At 44.5% G+C, this 17,993-nt stretch overlaps 2 protein-coding genes across 3 annotated transcripts in view; both read right to left on the bottom strand.

The window, feature by feature from the left end:
• Nucleotides 1–17,727, bottom strand: part of map2k7 (mitogen-activated protein kinase kinase 7) — an 18,799-nt gene extending 1,072 nt beyond the window's left edge. Inside the window, exons 1-12 of one of the 2 annotated variants that reach the window (XM_061062458.1) lie at nt 17,577–17,727; nt 15,515–15,562; nt 12,045–12,189; nt 11,654–11,720; nt 10,711–10,824; nt 9,171–9,290; nt 8,583–8,690; nt 8,277–8,456; nt 7,822–7,902; nt 7,354–7,496; nt 7,005–7,050; nt 1–6,908 (exon numbers count right to left, since the gene is read on the bottom strand). The exon at nt 1–6,908 is cut by the window's left edge and continues 1,072 nt beyond it. In XM_061062458.1, coding sequence (XP_060918441.1) covers nt 6,765–6,908; nt 7,005–7,050; nt 7,354–7,496; nt 7,822–7,902; nt 8,277–8,456; nt 8,583–8,690; nt 9,171–9,290; nt 10,711–10,824; nt 11,654–11,720; nt 12,045–12,189; nt 15,515–15,562; nt 17,577–17,700 — 1,320 coding nt within the window. In that variant the 5' untranslated portion in view covers nt 17,701–17,727 and the 3' untranslated portion in view covers nt 1–6,764. The remainder of the gene's footprint in view (nt 6,909–7,004; nt 7,051–7,353; nt 7,497–7,821; nt 7,903–8,276; nt 8,457–8,582; nt 8,691–9,170; nt 9,291–10,710; nt 10,825–11,653; nt 11,721–12,044; nt 12,190–15,514; nt 15,563–17,576) is intronic. The other variant, XM_061062465.1, reaches the window with a different exon arrangement.
• The window catches only part of mcoln1a (mucolipin TRP cation channel 1a), a 153,834-nt gene that overhangs the window by 3,450 nt on the left and 132,391 nt on the right, over nt 1–17,993 (bottom strand). The gene's annotated exons all lie outside the window — the stretch shown is intronic.

Below are 17,993 nucleotides of genomic sequence, written 5' to 3'. Positions count from 1 at the left end.
GCATCAGACAAACCAGAGCGATAGTAATCATGAAATCAAATAAAAAGTGGGCGGGGTTTATGAGGCGGGGGGGAGGAGTTAAATAACAGCACACAATCTGCGACCCAATGAGAGATCGATCGAAAGGAAAACATTAAAATAAAGATAAAAATCATAAAAAAATACTTTTACAAGTTCAGCTCGGAGGTGATCTTAACGTGGCGACGCAAACCGGCTGGAGAGAGGATGGCGAGCGCTCCTCCTCGCCAGGTCGAGACTAAACCTGCGTCCAGCTCTCGGCGCGCTCTCCGAACGCCACACGTTTATTTTCTTTGTTCAATTTGGTGTCAACTTTGCCCTGAAGAATAATAATAATAATAATCATAGTAATAAAAACAACAAAATAAAAGCTAGTAATAATAATCACCATCAATAAAGACTTTTGGTACACAAAATAAACATCACGCACGCCGCTCGCACGCCGCTCAGCTGACTGAAAAACACACACGAGGGGGAAACAGGACTTTTCTTCTTCTCTCTAACAAACACTGTCCGCTTATAAAGACACAGCTCCGCCTCGCACTCCTCCTCGTTTAGCTCGCGGTACAAAGTGAAAAACAACAAAATAAAAATAATAATAATGAAGGCAGAAAAAGAATCGAGTCTTCTCCTAAGAACACAAACGTACGACTACAAGTGTAGAAATCATAAATAAGGATAAAGTTTTGTGCATCCATCCCCGCCCGAACCAACCAACCGACGTCATAGAAGAATAAACAAAAAAAAAAAAAAAAAACTACAAAAACAATGGCGGGTAACCGTGACGATAACATGCAGCTGATATACTTTACAGCATTGATCTGTATCTCCCCCAAAAACTACAAATCCCAGTCTAACCCTCACCCCCCCTCCCCCCTCCCCGACCCAAATACAATCCTTAAATATTTGTCAGCTCATTCAAAACACATCTCTTGCTCCGTCTTCCCTCTCTCTCCCTCTCTCTCTCTGTGAAGTAGCAGAAGGCGGCGAGGTGACGTCAGAGTCTCGCCGCCGGGAGGAGGGAACGATAAATCGCCAACGATAAATCTGTGTATGTACACGAGGCGTTTTCCCACCCCAAGCAAGCTGACGTGCTTTGAATGACTGCATAGTGAAAATGATATTTGGTTTACTTACAGATGGGTTTACATCGTACGCACACACACACACACGCACACGCACACGCGCACACTCCCCCGCTCGGTGTCGAGGCACAGCGCAGGTACACGCTGCACGCCGTTTTTTTTATACACCTGACGAGCTAATATACACATAAAGCCACTAACGGCGGAGCAAGCATGGCTGTGCAGCACGGCTGTCACCATGTTGGATTTTTAAACTTTGATACGCTTCTGGGCACCCGATGTTACCACGGCAACAGCACCCAATGATTAGTTAAATTTCTTGTTTTTCATCCTTGAAACCTGCAAGCGAACTCCTGAACACCGTGTAAATCGCACAAATACATGAGAAGCATTCGTGCGATTTAGACGCCGCTCTGTGTTCCTCTTGCTGAAGCTCGCCGTTCAGAACACGACGCGTTTTCAAAAAAGTTTAAGAACTTGGCGATGACGTCAAATCTGAAAATATGAGACGTTTTTAAAAGACGTGGCGTCCAAAAGTATCAAAGTATCCACAATGTAGACAACCTGACTGTGCAGAATGGGTTTATACATCAGGGGTGCGTGTGTGTGTGTGTGTGTGTGTGTGTGTGTGTAGCAGGTGCACACCTGGTCAGACCTGATGGCGTTCAGAGGTGTAGCGTGCCAGAGTCTCTGAAATCAGGTTGGTTTTTTTTGGATGGAATAATCAGAACGGCCGAGCAGGTGTGTGTGTGTGTGTGTGTGTGTACACTACACACGAGCTTATTAACAGAGAACCTGGACAGCAGGTGAACAGATCCACACAGAGAGTTTGAACACAGGACGTTGTGGTGAGAGTGTGGCGTGCGTGCGTGCGTGCGTGTGTTTAACCACACCAATGAGAGCACCTCAGGCTGCGGTTGTAGTGCAGCACACCTGACAGATTCTGGAGGATGAATCAGGTGAAGGTGGTATCTGAGCTAACGGAGCTGTGTGCCAACGCACGCTCACATACATCTGCTCTAGGGAGGGGGGCGGAGCCTGTACCATGAAGTGACATGAGCTTCTCCAGTCTGGTCTTCTATTCATTACCGTACACTGCAGGGCGCACTGAACCGCAGGGTGTACGACCCCCGATCACCGGAAATACGACGCCATCGTTCAGAAATATTTACAAAAAACAGACACAAATATTTTTTATAACACGTTATCCCGTACGTATGATGTCATCATTTAGAGTAAGTTACTACTTTAATATAAACTCTCCTGTGAGGAACTTTCAGTCTGTATCGACTTTGGCGCCCCCTTGTGGACATGGATATAAAATCTCCTTACAGACTCGTACTACACTATAAGGATTATATTCTCTATCTGTATTTTAGAGTTTGAGTATTTTTATGACAGTAACAGTCGTTACAGTTCACTGCTCCTCTGTATGAGCGTGTGATGAATACTAATGTTGACTCTTGATTATGAAAGCTGCACATAAATACACACTAGCTGACTGAATCCATGATTTTAACTGCTTTAAAAAAAGAAGAGCGAACTGTTTTTACACATTAAATTTCAGTTTACTCTATCAGGAATATATAAATGTATATATACACACGTCTGTAAGAAGTTGATTTCCTCTGGTTCTACTCTTTAAAGGTTTGTGTTTGACTCAACACAACATTTCTACTAGCTTCAAAATAAATTCTCATGTACAGAAGGTCGGCAGAGAATTAAAAAAAAAAGATACAGTATTTTTTTAGACGTAAAGTTCAAGCAGCTCCGTGTTTGTTCGATGGCTGATCAGGTAATCACTAAATTAGTTCCTCTTTAAGCAGAATGAAGGTTACCTGTAGAGAATATACACATATAGAGACGTTGATTTATGACAATCTAGAGCAGTTCTTTAATCTGATAGGAGCTGTGTTTACTATTTTAGGGGAATGAATCAGCGAGACCTTTACTTTGAAAGTTTCTTGGCTAAATGATCGTTTAAGTTGTGATTGATGAGTTCACACACGACAACACTGAAAGCTGGATTAATATATGAGTTAACGGAGTGAGAGGAGAACGAGGCGTGAGGCCGGTCATCGAGGATCTCTGATGCTCAGCGGTTTATAAATGTTGGGCAGAAACCAGAGAGCACGACTGAGTCACTTCCTGCTACAGGCTCATGGCGAGCGGGACGAGGGGCCGGCTGGTTTTTGTAGTGTGTCCCTCTGCATAGTATGACACACACACACACACACACACACACACACACACACACACACACACAGGACGCTGCTCTAATACACACCAGCTATAAAGATAATGTCAATAACAATAACAACAACGCTCGCTCGTGTTTCCATTGGCTCGTAGACGCCTTTGGTGTGAACTGTGGAGGTTGTCCAGCTTGCAGGCGACCTGTGGACGGATGGAGGGTGGACGGAGTAAAAGATGGATGTGATCAACAGAATCTGGACGGACAGACTTCCCCTCTAATCTCCTCTACGGCGTGCAGCGCTGAAACGATGACGTACACGTGGAGCTGAGGTGACTTCTATAGATTTTGTGTGTTAGTACTTCTTCTTCTAATCTATGGCTCCACCTCTCACTTGCTCTCCCTGCCCTCGTCAGACTTGCTCTTCTGTATTTGGTGTTGACTTTGCATTATTTGACTTATTTGGTTTTTTAAAGAAAGAAAAAAAAAAGAATAAAGTATTTGTCCTTTGGGGAAAAGAAGAGACAGCAGCGTCTAAAGCGATCAAAAAAGTAGCAGCAGTAGCAATGTAAATAAATAACATCGTTTGAACAAAACAGTACACATCATAAACACCACACGCTAACACGCTAATATGCTAACTCCCTAAAATCATAATTGGTAGATCGGTGAGACACCATGAAAGCTTTTTACAGAACCCAGCTATTCTCAGAGCTCCTCCTGTTTGCTTCCTGACACATTTCACTTCCACTTCTCCGCTCTCTTTAAACTTCTCTTTAACTTCCGCTCACACTTTCTGAACACTCCCTCTCTTCCTCTCCCTCGCTCCTCGTCTCTCTTAACGTTTCATCCTCTCTCATCCTTTCCTCCGTCTCAACAACATTCATGAATCTCTCTCTCTCTTCCTCTGACACTTAACAGTTTCCTCTCTCTCTCTCTGCAGTCCTCACTTCTTCTCTGTGTCTAGCAGTGATTTGGTTTCGGTGCGTGATGGGACTGGAGTCTGCACTACAGGCAGGCTTTGGCTGTGGGGAGGCAGGAGGACTGGAGTCAGTCAGTCTCTGAAGACCTGCGCTCATTAAACACATCTCTACATACCCAGCAGACACAAAGACGCTCCGCTGTGTCTGGATGTTCAAACCTCAAACTATTTCATCCTAACAATCTTCTACTTCAGGGGTCTCAAAGTCACCTTACCAGGGGCCCCCCTTCCTCAGAGGGATGCTGCTACCTGAACTCACTTCTCTCTTGTGTTTAAGCCTGCTCCACACGGCGGGCGGAAACAAGTCAGACTTGATTCTGTCTGAAATCAGCAGATGAGACGGATCGAGGTCTCTGAAGATGACCTGTGCTCCAGGAGTGTTTCAGGAGAGACTAAACGTTTTTGTGTTTCTAAAGAGACGTTTTGTTGTCGGGTTGACTCGACTGAATATATAATGTGCTGACTCATGGTCAGTGGGTATCGTTACGAAGAAGTGAGTTAATCATCGGAGCGCTTGTTAGCAAAGATTTGGGGAGTTTCTTTTTCACTTTAGAAACTTTAAAAATGTCTACATCAAATTTTACAGCAAACAAAAAGAAGATTTAAAGATCGGTTACTTCTTGCCTTTGGACAGAATATAAATGCAATCACAACTAGGTGAGGAAATGTTCACGAGTAGATTCAATAATGAAAGTATGAGACATTTTGGAAACTACCTGGGTAGATGTAGGATTGCTCTGAAACAACAGTAAGATTCTTCTCGCCTCTAACACGTGAGTCAGATCAGACCCCTGAACTTTTAATTTGAGACCCCTGCTCCGGCTCCTAAAAACACCACAACATGCTTCATCATTTCTAAGCAGCACTAAACCTCTCGGCCTCCTCCACCTCCAACATCAACCTACACGCAGCCTTTGGTCTGGAAACGCTGTGGAGCGCTACGTAAACACAGAACAGCAGAAGAAGACGGACGGAGAGGAAGAGGTAGACGGACAGAGGGGGGGAGTAAAGACGTGCTCCACAGAATAAGATCTACCAGCGTTTACACTCTCTGTACATGATCAACTTCTCCTCCTTTCCTTCTCAATAAAATCTCCACCTGCTCTCCTCTTGACCTCTGACCTTTCACACTATCAACGGTTATCACACCTCGCTCTTCTTCTACATTCTCGTCTTTTCCAATCGCACACTTCTAGGACGAGTCGCCCTCCGTCTCTCTAATCGCTCTTTTAGTTCATCTTAGGCCCTCTGAATAAAAAAACAAAAACATGGACGATAACTCTACAGAGCTAGATGCAACGATGCTAATTTTTTTGGGATTATTTTTCATTGTGTTTTTTTTTCTGAATATGCAGCTAAATACAGAAATGTGTGTTTATAATATCATATATAAGTTAATGTGGGTTACGTTTTATTACATGTTCAACAGATTCAAGCTCCTGTGAGGATCTTTCAGTTTGGCGCCCCCCGGTGGCCAAAAGGGGTACATATTGTGTTTTTGCTGATCATGTCCTGTACATGTGTAGGTTGTGTTTTCTGGTAAATAAAAATCCTGCAGCTTTCATTTAGCAGTCAGTGAATCAGTCCTTGTTGATGTTAACTGGGGAAAACTTCATAAAAGGCGTTTTTTTTCAGCGTGCTGTAAATCGTCTTGCCTCGCACCAAACAAGTGGCAGCGGTTACAGGCGTTCATCTATGTTGTCGATCATAGCCTCCTTTGATTTTGATTTATTTCAGTCTCTTTTAGAACTTCCTCACAGGAGCTTTTAATATTCTGTGTGTGTGTGTTAGCGATTTATTATTATTATCTCACTCTAACAACCAGCGACTGTGTACCACACACACACTCACACTCACACACACATACAGCCTGAGAGTGTGTGATAGTAGAAACACCTGAAGAGTCATAATTGCACCCGGACAGTGTCGTGTCCTCCTCCACGGCTTTTATGTACAAGAGCTTCCTGTTTTTACTAAACGTAGCAGACGCTTCGTTCCAGTGTGTAGTGACTACTCTGTCGACTAATCCAACGGCGTGGATCAATGCTGGAGACGGACATGTAGGTGAAAGACTAACGGATGTGGATGAAATGTAGAAACGCACGCACGCACACGCGCACACACACACACGCACACACACAGCGAGGTGAGTTGTGTTTAAAGAATGAAGCTAGCTACAGAGTGCACCCTTGACTACCCCGTCCATCCCATGTCTGCCTGTCCAGATTCAACACAAAGACAAAAAACATCCATCAGTCAGTCTCTCCGTCAATCACTCCATCCGCCCGTCCAGACTCCTCCCCCTCCTCTGTGGGCTCTTCGGGTTCTCCGGTGGACAGATGGACAGACGGGCTCTTTAATGCTAACGCTAGGCTTAGCTGCTAACGCTGGGCTAGACTAGGACAGACTGGAGTCTGGGGTTTCAGCAAAGCCGTAAGCTAGGCTAGTCTAGCGTCTGGCTAAGCTAGCGTCGGGCTGGGCTAGGCTACCTACTGAAGAGCGAGTGGAGCTGGTGCTGATGGCTGTAACACTGGCTGCTGCGAGGCGACTCGGTGCGATCCATCACCGTCTGGAACCAACCGGCCACGTCCACCTCCAGCACCTCGTAACGCCGGATGAAACTGTGCTCCTGGACGAGGGGAGAAGAACGTTTAGTTACATTTGATCATTAGGATATTTGAATTCCAACAACATTCACGTTTAGTCGCTTTGAGCGGTGTCTTACCAGCAGCGTGTGGTATTTTGGCCGTTTTCTGTGATCCTTTGTGAGGCTGTGGGAGAACAAGAGCACAACGTGAAGCTGCATGTAACCACGGTAACCGTATAAATAAATGTATATAATGTTGCTGTAATGTGACACTTAAATAAAATGTACTCTAAGCTGTAATCTCATATGTTCAGGTAATAAATGTGATGTCACTGGCAGCCAACCAGCCTGAGGGTAAGCACGGTGTGGGACAACTTTACTTAGGGTGAGTGCGCCCTAAAAGTCCAGAGAGGACGATCAATGTAGCTAACTCCCCCCCCCCCCCCATAGGTTTCTGTCTGGACTGTGGAGCGAGACTCGTACTCACCAGTCTTTGACAAAGGACTGGAAGTCGAGGGAGAAGCCCATGCCAAGGGGCAGCAGAGGAGGGTCTTCCTGCAGCACTTTGGTCAGAACCTCAAAGTCTGTCTTGCAGTTCTTGTAGGGAAACTGTCCCGTGGCCAGCTCCACCTGAAGGACAAAACCCGTCAACCACAAAGATTTCACTACTTTCAAAAAATGAGAAACTTAAGAGACTATAAATCTGACTGTCAGTTTTGTCAGCAGCTTCACTTTTATGCTCAAACTATCAGACTATTTGCAACATGTTCCCTCGTTAAATGAGCAAGAAACACAGACTTTTATTTTGAAATGTAGCTGCTGAGGTTCTGTATTTCTGTAGCACTCGTGTTTATTCAGAGCTGTACATTAAAGGATGATTCTACATCTATCCTTGTCTGACTCTGAGAACGTGTGTGCTTTGTGAGTGATTCTAAAAGGATGAATGAAATGTTACCAGAGAGATGCCGAGGCTCCACACGTCTGCTCTGATGTCGTAGTCAGGTTTGGTGGGGTCTGGAGGGTCTATTCTCTCCGGCTGCAAGAACACAAACAAACACTTGAAACAATGCGACCTGATAGAACACAGCGAAGGAAAGAAATGACTAAACGTCCCAGACGAGTGTTAGTGGACCCTCAGTAAGCCCCCGGGCCGGTATATCAGCACTTTCAGCTCCGTGCACTGAGCTCATGATGCTGACATGTTCATGTAGAGTTTATCATGTTCTCACAACAAATAATAATTTAACCATAATTCAACATCTGGTTTCTTTAACTTTCACTCTGGAGCAAAGATCAGCTTTTAAATTTGAACATTTTGAACAACATTTTTAGTCATATCGGCCGGGGCTAGATCAACCAGAGAAGATGTTTGTGGTGTTGTGAGTGCAGATTGCGTGGGGTCTCCCTCACCGCCATGTAGGCTGCACAGCCGGCGCTGCGGGTCTTGGCCTTGGAGTCGACCAGGCGTCCGCTGATGCCGAAGTCGCAGAGTTTGATCTGACCTTTATCGTCCAGGAGGATGTTGGAGGGCTTGACGTCCCGATGGATGACACCGTGTTTCTCTTTCAGGTACAACAACGCCTTCACGATCTGCATCAGACACAAGCACGGGAAGAATGTGAGACACAACCAAGTGAGTGAGTGTGTGTGTGTGTGTGTGTGTGTGTGTGTGTGTGTGTGTGTGTGTGTGTGTGTGTGTGTCCTCCTTCCACTTACTGCTACTGTCATCTTTCCAAGGATTCGCTCTGGGATGGGGCCCTGGATTCTTTTCTTCAGCTTCTCAGCACACGTTCCCATCAGCTCCATGGCGATAAATACATCCGTCTGTACGAAATCACACACACACACACACACACACACACACACACACACACACACACACACACACACACACACACACACACACACACACACACACACACACACACACACACACACACACACACACACACACACACACACACACACACACACACACACACACACACACACACACACACACACACACACACACACACACACACACACACACACACACACACACACACACACACACACACACACACAGTCCTTTTATCATATTCATTCAGGGGCAACCAAAATAAATCTACTCAAACACAAAGTGGCACATCATCCCAGGAGGAGGGGGCGCGGGGTCTCCTGTGGTAAGAAGTGACACAGTATAGAAACGTCCCCTCCCCCCTCCTACTGGCTTGAGGTGAATTCTCCTGAGAATATCCTGCTGTGTTCTCACATCAGACCACTCAGACTTACTGCACTGTAACGTCTTAAAGGGACACTCACGTTAGTAACTATGGCCCCGTAGCACTGGATGATGTACGGGCAGTCGTGACTCTTCAGCACCACATCCAGGTCCATGAGGATCCGCTTGTTCTCGTCCTTGTTTCCTGTACGACGCATTTGCTGGTGACACACAAACAAAAAAGTATCTTAAGATTAGAGAAAGGGATTGAACGTTTTAAAGATGCAGTTTGATAGGATGGTGTGTTTAGAAACATGTAGGAAACCACAGACTCCTCTGGTGAGCTCATTGACTTTCTAATTCTTTAACAGCCCATAATTAAGTCTTCTCTTAAACAGGAGGGTGGTTATGTGGGTCATTAGTGTCACTGTGTTGGTAAATAAGACACGATCAAAAGCACAGCAGAAATCAGTGAGCTCAACCGAGCAGAGGTTGTCTGGACTTAAAAAGGATGTAAATGGATGTTTCCTTCTTGCGTTTATCGTTCAGACTTTTTAACATGTTTTTAAAATAGATCCACATGTTACAAATTGTTTCTCTGAGAGGTTTAAGAGATTCAAGTTAAGGAGACTGGAGTCATTAAAGATCATCTCTGCAACCCGTCTGCATCAAACATCTTCTGAGTACGGCTTCAAAACGTTTGTTATATCGATACTTTGTAATACCGCCTGATTTAAAAGTACAATCTCAGTTTGTTTACGTTCGATAGCAGTACAAGGAACCAAAGAAACTACAGATCTACATCTACAACAAAAAGCTACTGCGAATAAAAGCGAGAGAGAGAGCAGTGGTGGAGGAGGTCAAGGCCAAGGTCAACTTTATTATCCCAGAGGGGCAATTTGCTTTACAGCAGGAGTGACGAGGTAGAGCGTCGTTAATTTAAAAACAGAGAAACAAAGAATAAAGACAATGTTTCTGATTGCTTTTAAGCGCTTAGTGTTTCCTGGGGTCGGATTTGAACCCATGGCAGATGTGACGAGGACCACAGCCTCCATACATGGGGCGTGCAACAGAACCACCAGACTATCAGGCAGTAAAAAAAAAGATTTGTGCACCAGCGCTGTCTGCAGACTAGAAATAAAAAAAGAAAACTCAGTTATGGTGCCCAGAAGTTCATTATGTTTTTCTGTATTAATGAAACAGCTTTCAAAGTTTTGTATTTTACACTCTCTCCACAAACACGAGCAGATCAGCATCATTTATTTTGAAAAGGACTCAATAAACAACACATTTGAGGAGTGGAGAACTAGATGATTTGGTCGTCTTACATTGAAACTAGGGAGAAGAAAAAAAAGGATATTTAATTTGTGTTTGTTTGTTTGTTTGTTTGGGTTTTTTGTTCATTTATGTCAATTGTTAGTTACTGAAGAAATGTTGTGGAGTGTTTGTGTAGTGTGAAAAGAGTAATATATAATATGAATTTGTAAAATGTATTGTCACAATATAATCTGCGGACCCCAGGAAGAATAGCTTCTCGCTATGCTGAAGCTAATGGGGATCCAAATAAAACAAACAAACAAACAAAATGGGGGCACATTAAAAAGATATGGATGAATGTGTTGTGTTGCTGGAGGCTCTTACTTTGACAGCGATGACATGGCCGGTCTTCTTGAAACGCACTTTGAAAACCTGTCCACACGTTCCACTGCCGATCTCGCCCTCACTGATCAGGTCGGTCACCTCTGCTGGATACCGCTGTGGACCAACACAAACACACAAAACAGGAGTTTGAGATCAAGCTCAAGAGATTCCTCCTGGACAAAATGTACATACTTTGACAAGAGGAAACTTCAGAGCATCGTGGGGCCTCTGGGTAATTTACTAACAAATGTCTAGATCCGTATTTAAGCTGCTTCATGGTCTGAAAACAGCAGCACACAGCAGGGAGACTCATTATGATCCTGCTTAGTTTAAATCAAATCAGTGATGACGCTGGGAGTGCATGTGTGACGTGAGTGAGCTTCCCCTCTGGGCTAACGAGAGGAAATGAAGACAATCTGAAGAGCAGCGATGACTCAAATTCATTCTTTGAAGCATCTTCAGACCAGGACTGGTACTGACTGTGACACTGGACCAGAAGGCTGGAGGAGGAGGGAAGACAGAAATAGACTGAAGGCAGATTTCAGTCGCCTTCATCTTATCGCGGTCAACAGAAAGATGTGAGGGCGTTCTGATGTTTTTAATGACAGAGATTCTCTGCTCAAGGACACCTAAGCAGGTCGGGTGTTTGCTGGTTTAATAAAAGTTTTTCACCATACCGGCCTCGCTGCTTTAACAACCAACGTGAAATACTACATGTTTTGTCTTTGAAGATTGAGAAGAACAAAAGTCAAAAATAAAAATAAAGATGTTTTTTTTTTTTACAAACAAAAACAATCTATTAAAACAAGAAAATAAGAAATTCAGAATCAGGATCCTTAAAATGTCTTCTAGTAGCCCCTGAAACGTTACTTACTCACACATGTCCCTCTCAGTGTGAAGTTGGCTGGCATAGTCTCACCTAACGTCTAAAAGCACATCCTACCTGACCGTCGATCTTCAGGTAACCCGTCTGCTTCATGATCTCCTGCAGTTTCTGGTCGATCTCTGCACTGCAGGGAGAAAATAAAAAACACAGAATGTGAGGGAGGGGAAAATGCTGTAAGGACGATGTTTGAGAGAGTCCTGACTCACTGACGGGTGCTGTGTGTTTGTTCTTTTACATATGTTCTGCCCACACTCTCTGCATAGGCGTCCATTATGACCAAAAATAACCTCCTCTTCTTGAAATGACCCTTCATCCTGCTCACTCCACTTTGTCAGTGTTACTGCGCTGTCTTCATGTTTTATCATCTATATGTGTTTATCTGGTTCTGTATTCATTTTCAAACCAGACTCATTTGGACTCAGATGTTCCTCAGCACGTGTCCACTTACTTCTCTAGGCTCTTCTGCAGGCCGTACGGCGGCGTGGGCAGGGTGAGCATGTGTCGCGGGCGGCTGGGGTAGGGATGGTGCTGAGGCGAGCTCTCTGAAGACGACGAGCGGCTGCCTCCATCGTTGGCCAGGGGCAGCTGGAGCGCTGTGGTGGAGACACATGACGTGTTAGACACAAAAGGAGGACAGAACGGAGGATAGTAAACTATTCACAGCAGAGGCCAGCATGCCAGCAGGGAGCCATGTTTATTCATGAATTCACTGATTTAAAAACTGTTGTACACCAAATGAGAAAGTGACCATGTTTATCAGCTTTGTCTGACGTCGTCACTCTTCTTTGACTTTTTTGTTTCAGCCCTTGTTTTGATTCACTGGTGTTCTGATCTAACGTTAAAAACAAACAGGACGGTTATCTCAGAGTGGAAAAGCAACACCAGAGAGAGAGACAGCTCGGAGTTAGACCACAGCTCGTTCTTTAAAGAATAACTATGATTAGTAAGAGTATTAGCACAGCCATTTGTTTCATCAGTAATGATAGCATTGTACTCACTTAAATAAAGATAAATCACCAAAAGAGACAAGTCACAGGAAGGTAATCCCTCACTGTTTAGGAAATGACTCTAGCCATGTAGCATTGCAACAAAAGCCGCCATCATTACGACTTTCTACTTAAAGGTTGCATCCATAGCGCCGCACTTTGGTGTCCCAGTGTGTGCTCTCGCATCGTGGGAAGGCGTGGCAGAAGAACAAGAAGAGTACTTGCCGGCTCTGACGTTAAACACTGCCACCGTCTCCCCCTTGTTACACCTCATCACCTCAGATGACGGCTCGGGCATTGACTTTGCTCCACCATTCCACTGCGATGCGTCATACATTGCAGACGAGTTGTAACAGAGGTGTAAATATCCCGTCATGAACTGGCAACATGCATCGATCAGCCATAACATTAAGACCACTCACAGGTGAAGTGAATATCACCTTTCATCAGGTGGGATGTGTTAGGCAGCACATGGACTTTTTTTAGTCCTCAGAGTTGAAAGCAGGACAAATGGGCGAGGGTAAGGATGTGTGCGACTTTGACACGGGTCAAACTGTGACGGCTAGATGACCTGAGTCAAAGCAACTGGGTGTTTCCCAGTCTGCAGTGGTCCGTCACCAAAAGGAAGGAAAGCCAGTAAATCGGGGACTAACTGATGCCCTGTGGGGAGCAAAGGCTGGTCTGTGTGGTCTGATCCAACAGAAGAGGTAACCATGCCGACCTCTGTCCACCGCCTAAAGATCGCCTCAAAACTAGACCACAGAGCGATGGAAGAAGAAGCCCTGGAGGGAACGTGACAATGACTTCAAGGTGTTGACTCGGCCTCCAAATCCTCCAGATCAGAATCCAATCAGGCCCCTGTGTGAAGTGCTGGACGACAAGTCTGATCCACCTCAGGACTTTACAGTGTTTTAAGGATACCACAGCACACCTGCACAGGTCTGCTGGAGTCCATTTCTCGTAAGGTCAGGGCTTTTTTTGGCCAACACAAAATTAGGCAGGTGGTTATGGTGTTATAGCTGATTGGTGAATCAACGGAGTCTGAACAGACAGGAAGTCATGACGGATCATGTCTTCTTCGGAGACCTCAGAGATTATTTTGGTGAGTACAATCTTATCATAAGTGATGAAACTGATGGCCGGCAGGAACAAAAACAATCCCAAGTTTTAAAGAACACAGTTTGACAGTTTTACATACACATTCTGATTAACGTCCATTCTATCTTTGATAACCCTGACATGCCGACGGGACAGTCGCAGGTCCAGTTCACAACATGAGCAGCACTGAAATCCAAACTGAGGATGCAACATGCTCACAGTCGCGTTTAAACAGAGGTTCAAACATGCGTTATCTAGGACAAGTTAAAACAACTCTGACCTTGTAATATCGAGTGTGTGTGTGAGAAAGATTGACTTGTTATTAAAAGTAAATGTTGAAGTTGTTTTAGTACAAAAGTTTCATGCAACCGAAGACAAAAAGTCAGCAGCTCCAGTGACTTTCTAAGAGTGGAAATCTCTTCACATCAGAAACGTTTGGAAAAGTTCAAAACCAGATCCCAAAACATTTTGAGAGCCGAGCAGCTGTAATAACTATCATCAATGTTTTTGTTGTAGCAGGCTGGCAGCTCTGCTGTGAGCGACGGCAGGTGATTGTGTCCATGAGTCACCTGTAGATGGATCAGCCTGTAAGGGGGAGAGTCAGTTAATGGAGGAGAAGAGGAGTTAGTACGGAGAGGAAGGAGAGGCCCAGGCAGTGTTTGGCACAGATCGCATCTCCAAAGTTCAGCCGGCTCCAGATGGACAGACGGGCAGACAGAGCAAAGGAGAGGGGGAGACACACAAACACGCTGCTGCAACACCTCCTGCTCACACAGCGCTGCTGCAAAAGGAAGGAGGAAGAGGAGGAGGAGGAAGAGGAGGAAGAGAGGGATGCCAGAAGATGAATAACAGGCATCAACGACATCAAACAGTCGGATGTGAGAGAGACTCAGAAATTCAGCCAAAACTGCAGAGCACAGACGAAGCTGGGAGTCAGACAGTCAGTCAGTCGGACTCGGACAGGAAGGCAAGTCTTCAGTCAGCACACAAAGAAAAGAGAGAGAGAGAGAGAGTGTACAGAGCCACACTCCTGCAGACGGACCAGTGGGGATGCTGGATTAGAGACCGTGTCAAACAAAAACACAACCCAAAAACATTGTGTCGTGCAGAAAAGCCACATGCACCGTGATTCTCTGCCTCCAGCAAAAAACGAAGGTTAATCGTCGGACACACGTCCACACAGACACACACGCGCACACACGCACACACGCACACCGACACTGCCCTGCCACTGGCACAGACGCACATACAGAGAGAGAGAGAGAGAGAGAGAGAGAGAGAGAGGAGGTATAGGGGTGGAAAGATGGAGAGATATGATTTGAAAGGTGTAAATAATCTTAAATATCAGGACTGGTGAGGGATGAATCTTTTGCGCTTTTTGGGACTTTCACTTAGTCGTAAACTTATCAGGCACTTGAAGGAGGAGACTAAAAAGTGTGAGATGGAAAAAACGTGAAATAAAATAAAATACCATGTTTCACTGCTGGCATGTTAAAGCTTAAGTTTCTAAACTAAACCTGTTAAATTTAACCAACTTTGTCCGTTTTAGACTTCAGAATCAGAAATACTTAAATACCCCCGGTGGAAAATCGGGAAACACCATCGGGTATTGTAAATTTAAGTAATTTAGTAGTTACGATAACTTAAGTATTGTAATACAGAGAAATCTGTTTATGAAACTGCCTGTGTTTTTCTCTGATAGGTGTGAAGGTGTTATGAGTGGAAGGTGGATGAGGGGAGGAGGGAGTTGGTTGGGGGGGAGGGGGGGGGGGGGAGGAGGAAGAGAGGAGGAAGAGAGGAGCAGTGGCAGAGAGAGCGATGGATTGAATGATACCTGCGCGCTGGGAAGGGGCTGGAGCAGGACTGAGCTGGATCACGATGACTAGACAGAGGAAAGAAAATATACACACACACGCTCATTACTTCATTGTTCTAATCAGACAGTCACACATGTACACACATGTACACATGTACACACACACACGGCTGACAAGTACACACTGACTTTCAGGCTTGGAGATTTCTCCCGTTGTGGTAAATATTCAGCAATAAGTAATCGTGTACTTCTGAAGTTCCTCGTCTAAGCAGCCTAATTTTTTCCACTGAAACGACAACATTTGGAGAAGCATGCCAAATTCATATTGTTTCATTTTTTTTCTAAAGGCTCAGTGATGTCCTACAGCTGAATTTAGTTATTACTACGCTACGATCTCCGTGCACATAACTCTGTACCGTACCAAAGTCCACCTCTTCTAATATAACTCTGACACCTAGTGGTTAAAATGGGTACTGCAGTTTAAATTCTAAACATTGTAGAGAGCTGTCTCCCCCCTCCTCTCTAGAGGGGATGCTCACTCAGGTCACCATGTGGTGGACTCTGAAGCTTCAGTGTTTATCCAGCTCTGCATGGGTCTGTAAACCTTTCTGTGTTCTAACCTCTCTCCATTTTTCAAAAAGCATCTCCAATATTGATCCTAGTTTGAGCACGTTTCTGCTCGTGGAGCTTATTAGAAACATGCAGAGGCTTTTTAGGTCGGGTACAATCACTTCTATCTGAACCACTTCTCTTGCCCGCTTCCATCGCTGCAACACCTGTTGACCTGATAACTGCTCTCATATCTGGCAAACCGAGGGGTGTCCAAAACGACCGTGTGGGCGTGCCTACCTTCTCTGATCCAAACAAATCCAGAGCATTCAGGAGCAGAATCTAAAGTTAGAAGGAGGACATACTGGCTGCTGCATTGTTGTCAGAGAAGCCAGCACTTCAACATGTTTCCTTAATGATCAGATAGTAAGATACCTTTAAATATTGGTCCATTAATTTCATGGAGGCATCAAGAAAAGAAACAGTATTTACAGTGGACTGGTTATGTCATGACCCTTACCCAATGAACTTAATCAGGATAGCTGCAGATTGAAGAATTATTGGTGCAACAATTGAAAGTCTATACCCCAGAGGGATTATTAATATCCAGGCTTATATTCTCAATTTATAACCTGGCTTTGGTCTTTTCATCAGTAGGTTTATCACTGGAAAATACTGTCACTCATTCACAGTCAATGTAATCACAGAGAGAAAAGTACCAGTAAATAAGAAGTAAAGCAAGTTTCTGAATGTTTGCAGCAACAGTTATAATTTACTGTAACGCCAGAATTCTGTACAGTCCATTTAGGTTATTATTATTAACATTATTATATAATATATTTATTAATAATATAACATCTACATTAATAACTAATTCTAATATAATATTATTACATAAATATTATTAATTATTATTACCTTTCTAACGTTTCTTCTGTTTAAAACACAAAACCAACGGCTGCTAACGGCTGTCGAACGTTAGCCTTCATTTGAATTAGCTTCAAAAACTAGCCTCAAAAAACTGTCAGTAATAAATGATTTAACGCAGGAGCTGCAGGCAAACACATTATTAATACATTACATTAAACGACAGATATGTGTCGATAGATGGCACCTGCTTAATATTTAATGAAAAGACTGAATAACTACATCACATTTTGCAGACTGAAGGCTGGGCCTGCCACCGACTATCACTCACACTGCTAGCGTCGTTAGCATGTAGCGTGTTAGCACAGCAGGTTTGACAGGACGGGATCAGAGCTTCTTACGGGACGTGACTGGCAGCGAGATATTTCATGACACTGGTTTGTACTTTTTATTATATGCTTTACTAACCATAGAAACAGCCCCGCTTCATAATAAGGTAATTTGACGGTGAAATCTACCGACCAAGCTGAGTCGGTGTTTGTTTATGTAGCTAGCCTGTTAGCATGTAGCTAGTAACACCCCCACTGCTACCCTCCGCCTCTCCGGCTGTTCTGGTCGTTAAAGACCACCCCGGTTCTCCCCGGTTCTCCCCTCGGACACTCACTCGGCCTCGGACGGGATCTCTGCGGGCTCATGTCGATGTTGAGGTCGATTCTCCGGCGAGCTTCTTCATTCTCCTGCTTTAGTTTCTCCTCGATTCGCGACAGCCTCTGTTCCAGCGACGACATCTTGAAAAATTGAGCAGAGCACCATGTAGATCCCAGAAGAGCTCTCGACTCCCCCTCTGTGGCAGGCAGCGTACACACACACACACACACACACACACACACACACACACACACACACACACACACACACACACGCACACACACACACACACACACACACACACTAATACACTAATACACACAGACACACACTAATACACACACTAATACACACACACACACACACACATACACACACTAATACACACACACACACATACACACACACCAATACATACACACACACACACACA

Source organism: Labrus mixtus, chromosome 2, assembly GCF_963584025.1.
Source record: "Labrus mixtus chromosome 2, fLabMix1.1, whole genome shotgun sequence".
Classification (NCBI taxonomy): Eukaryota; Metazoa; Chordata; class Actinopteri; order Labriformes; family Labridae; genus Labrus; species Labrus mixtus.
Note: the sequence above shows the minus strand (reverse complement) of the source record. Positions and strands in the feature narration are given on the sequence as shown.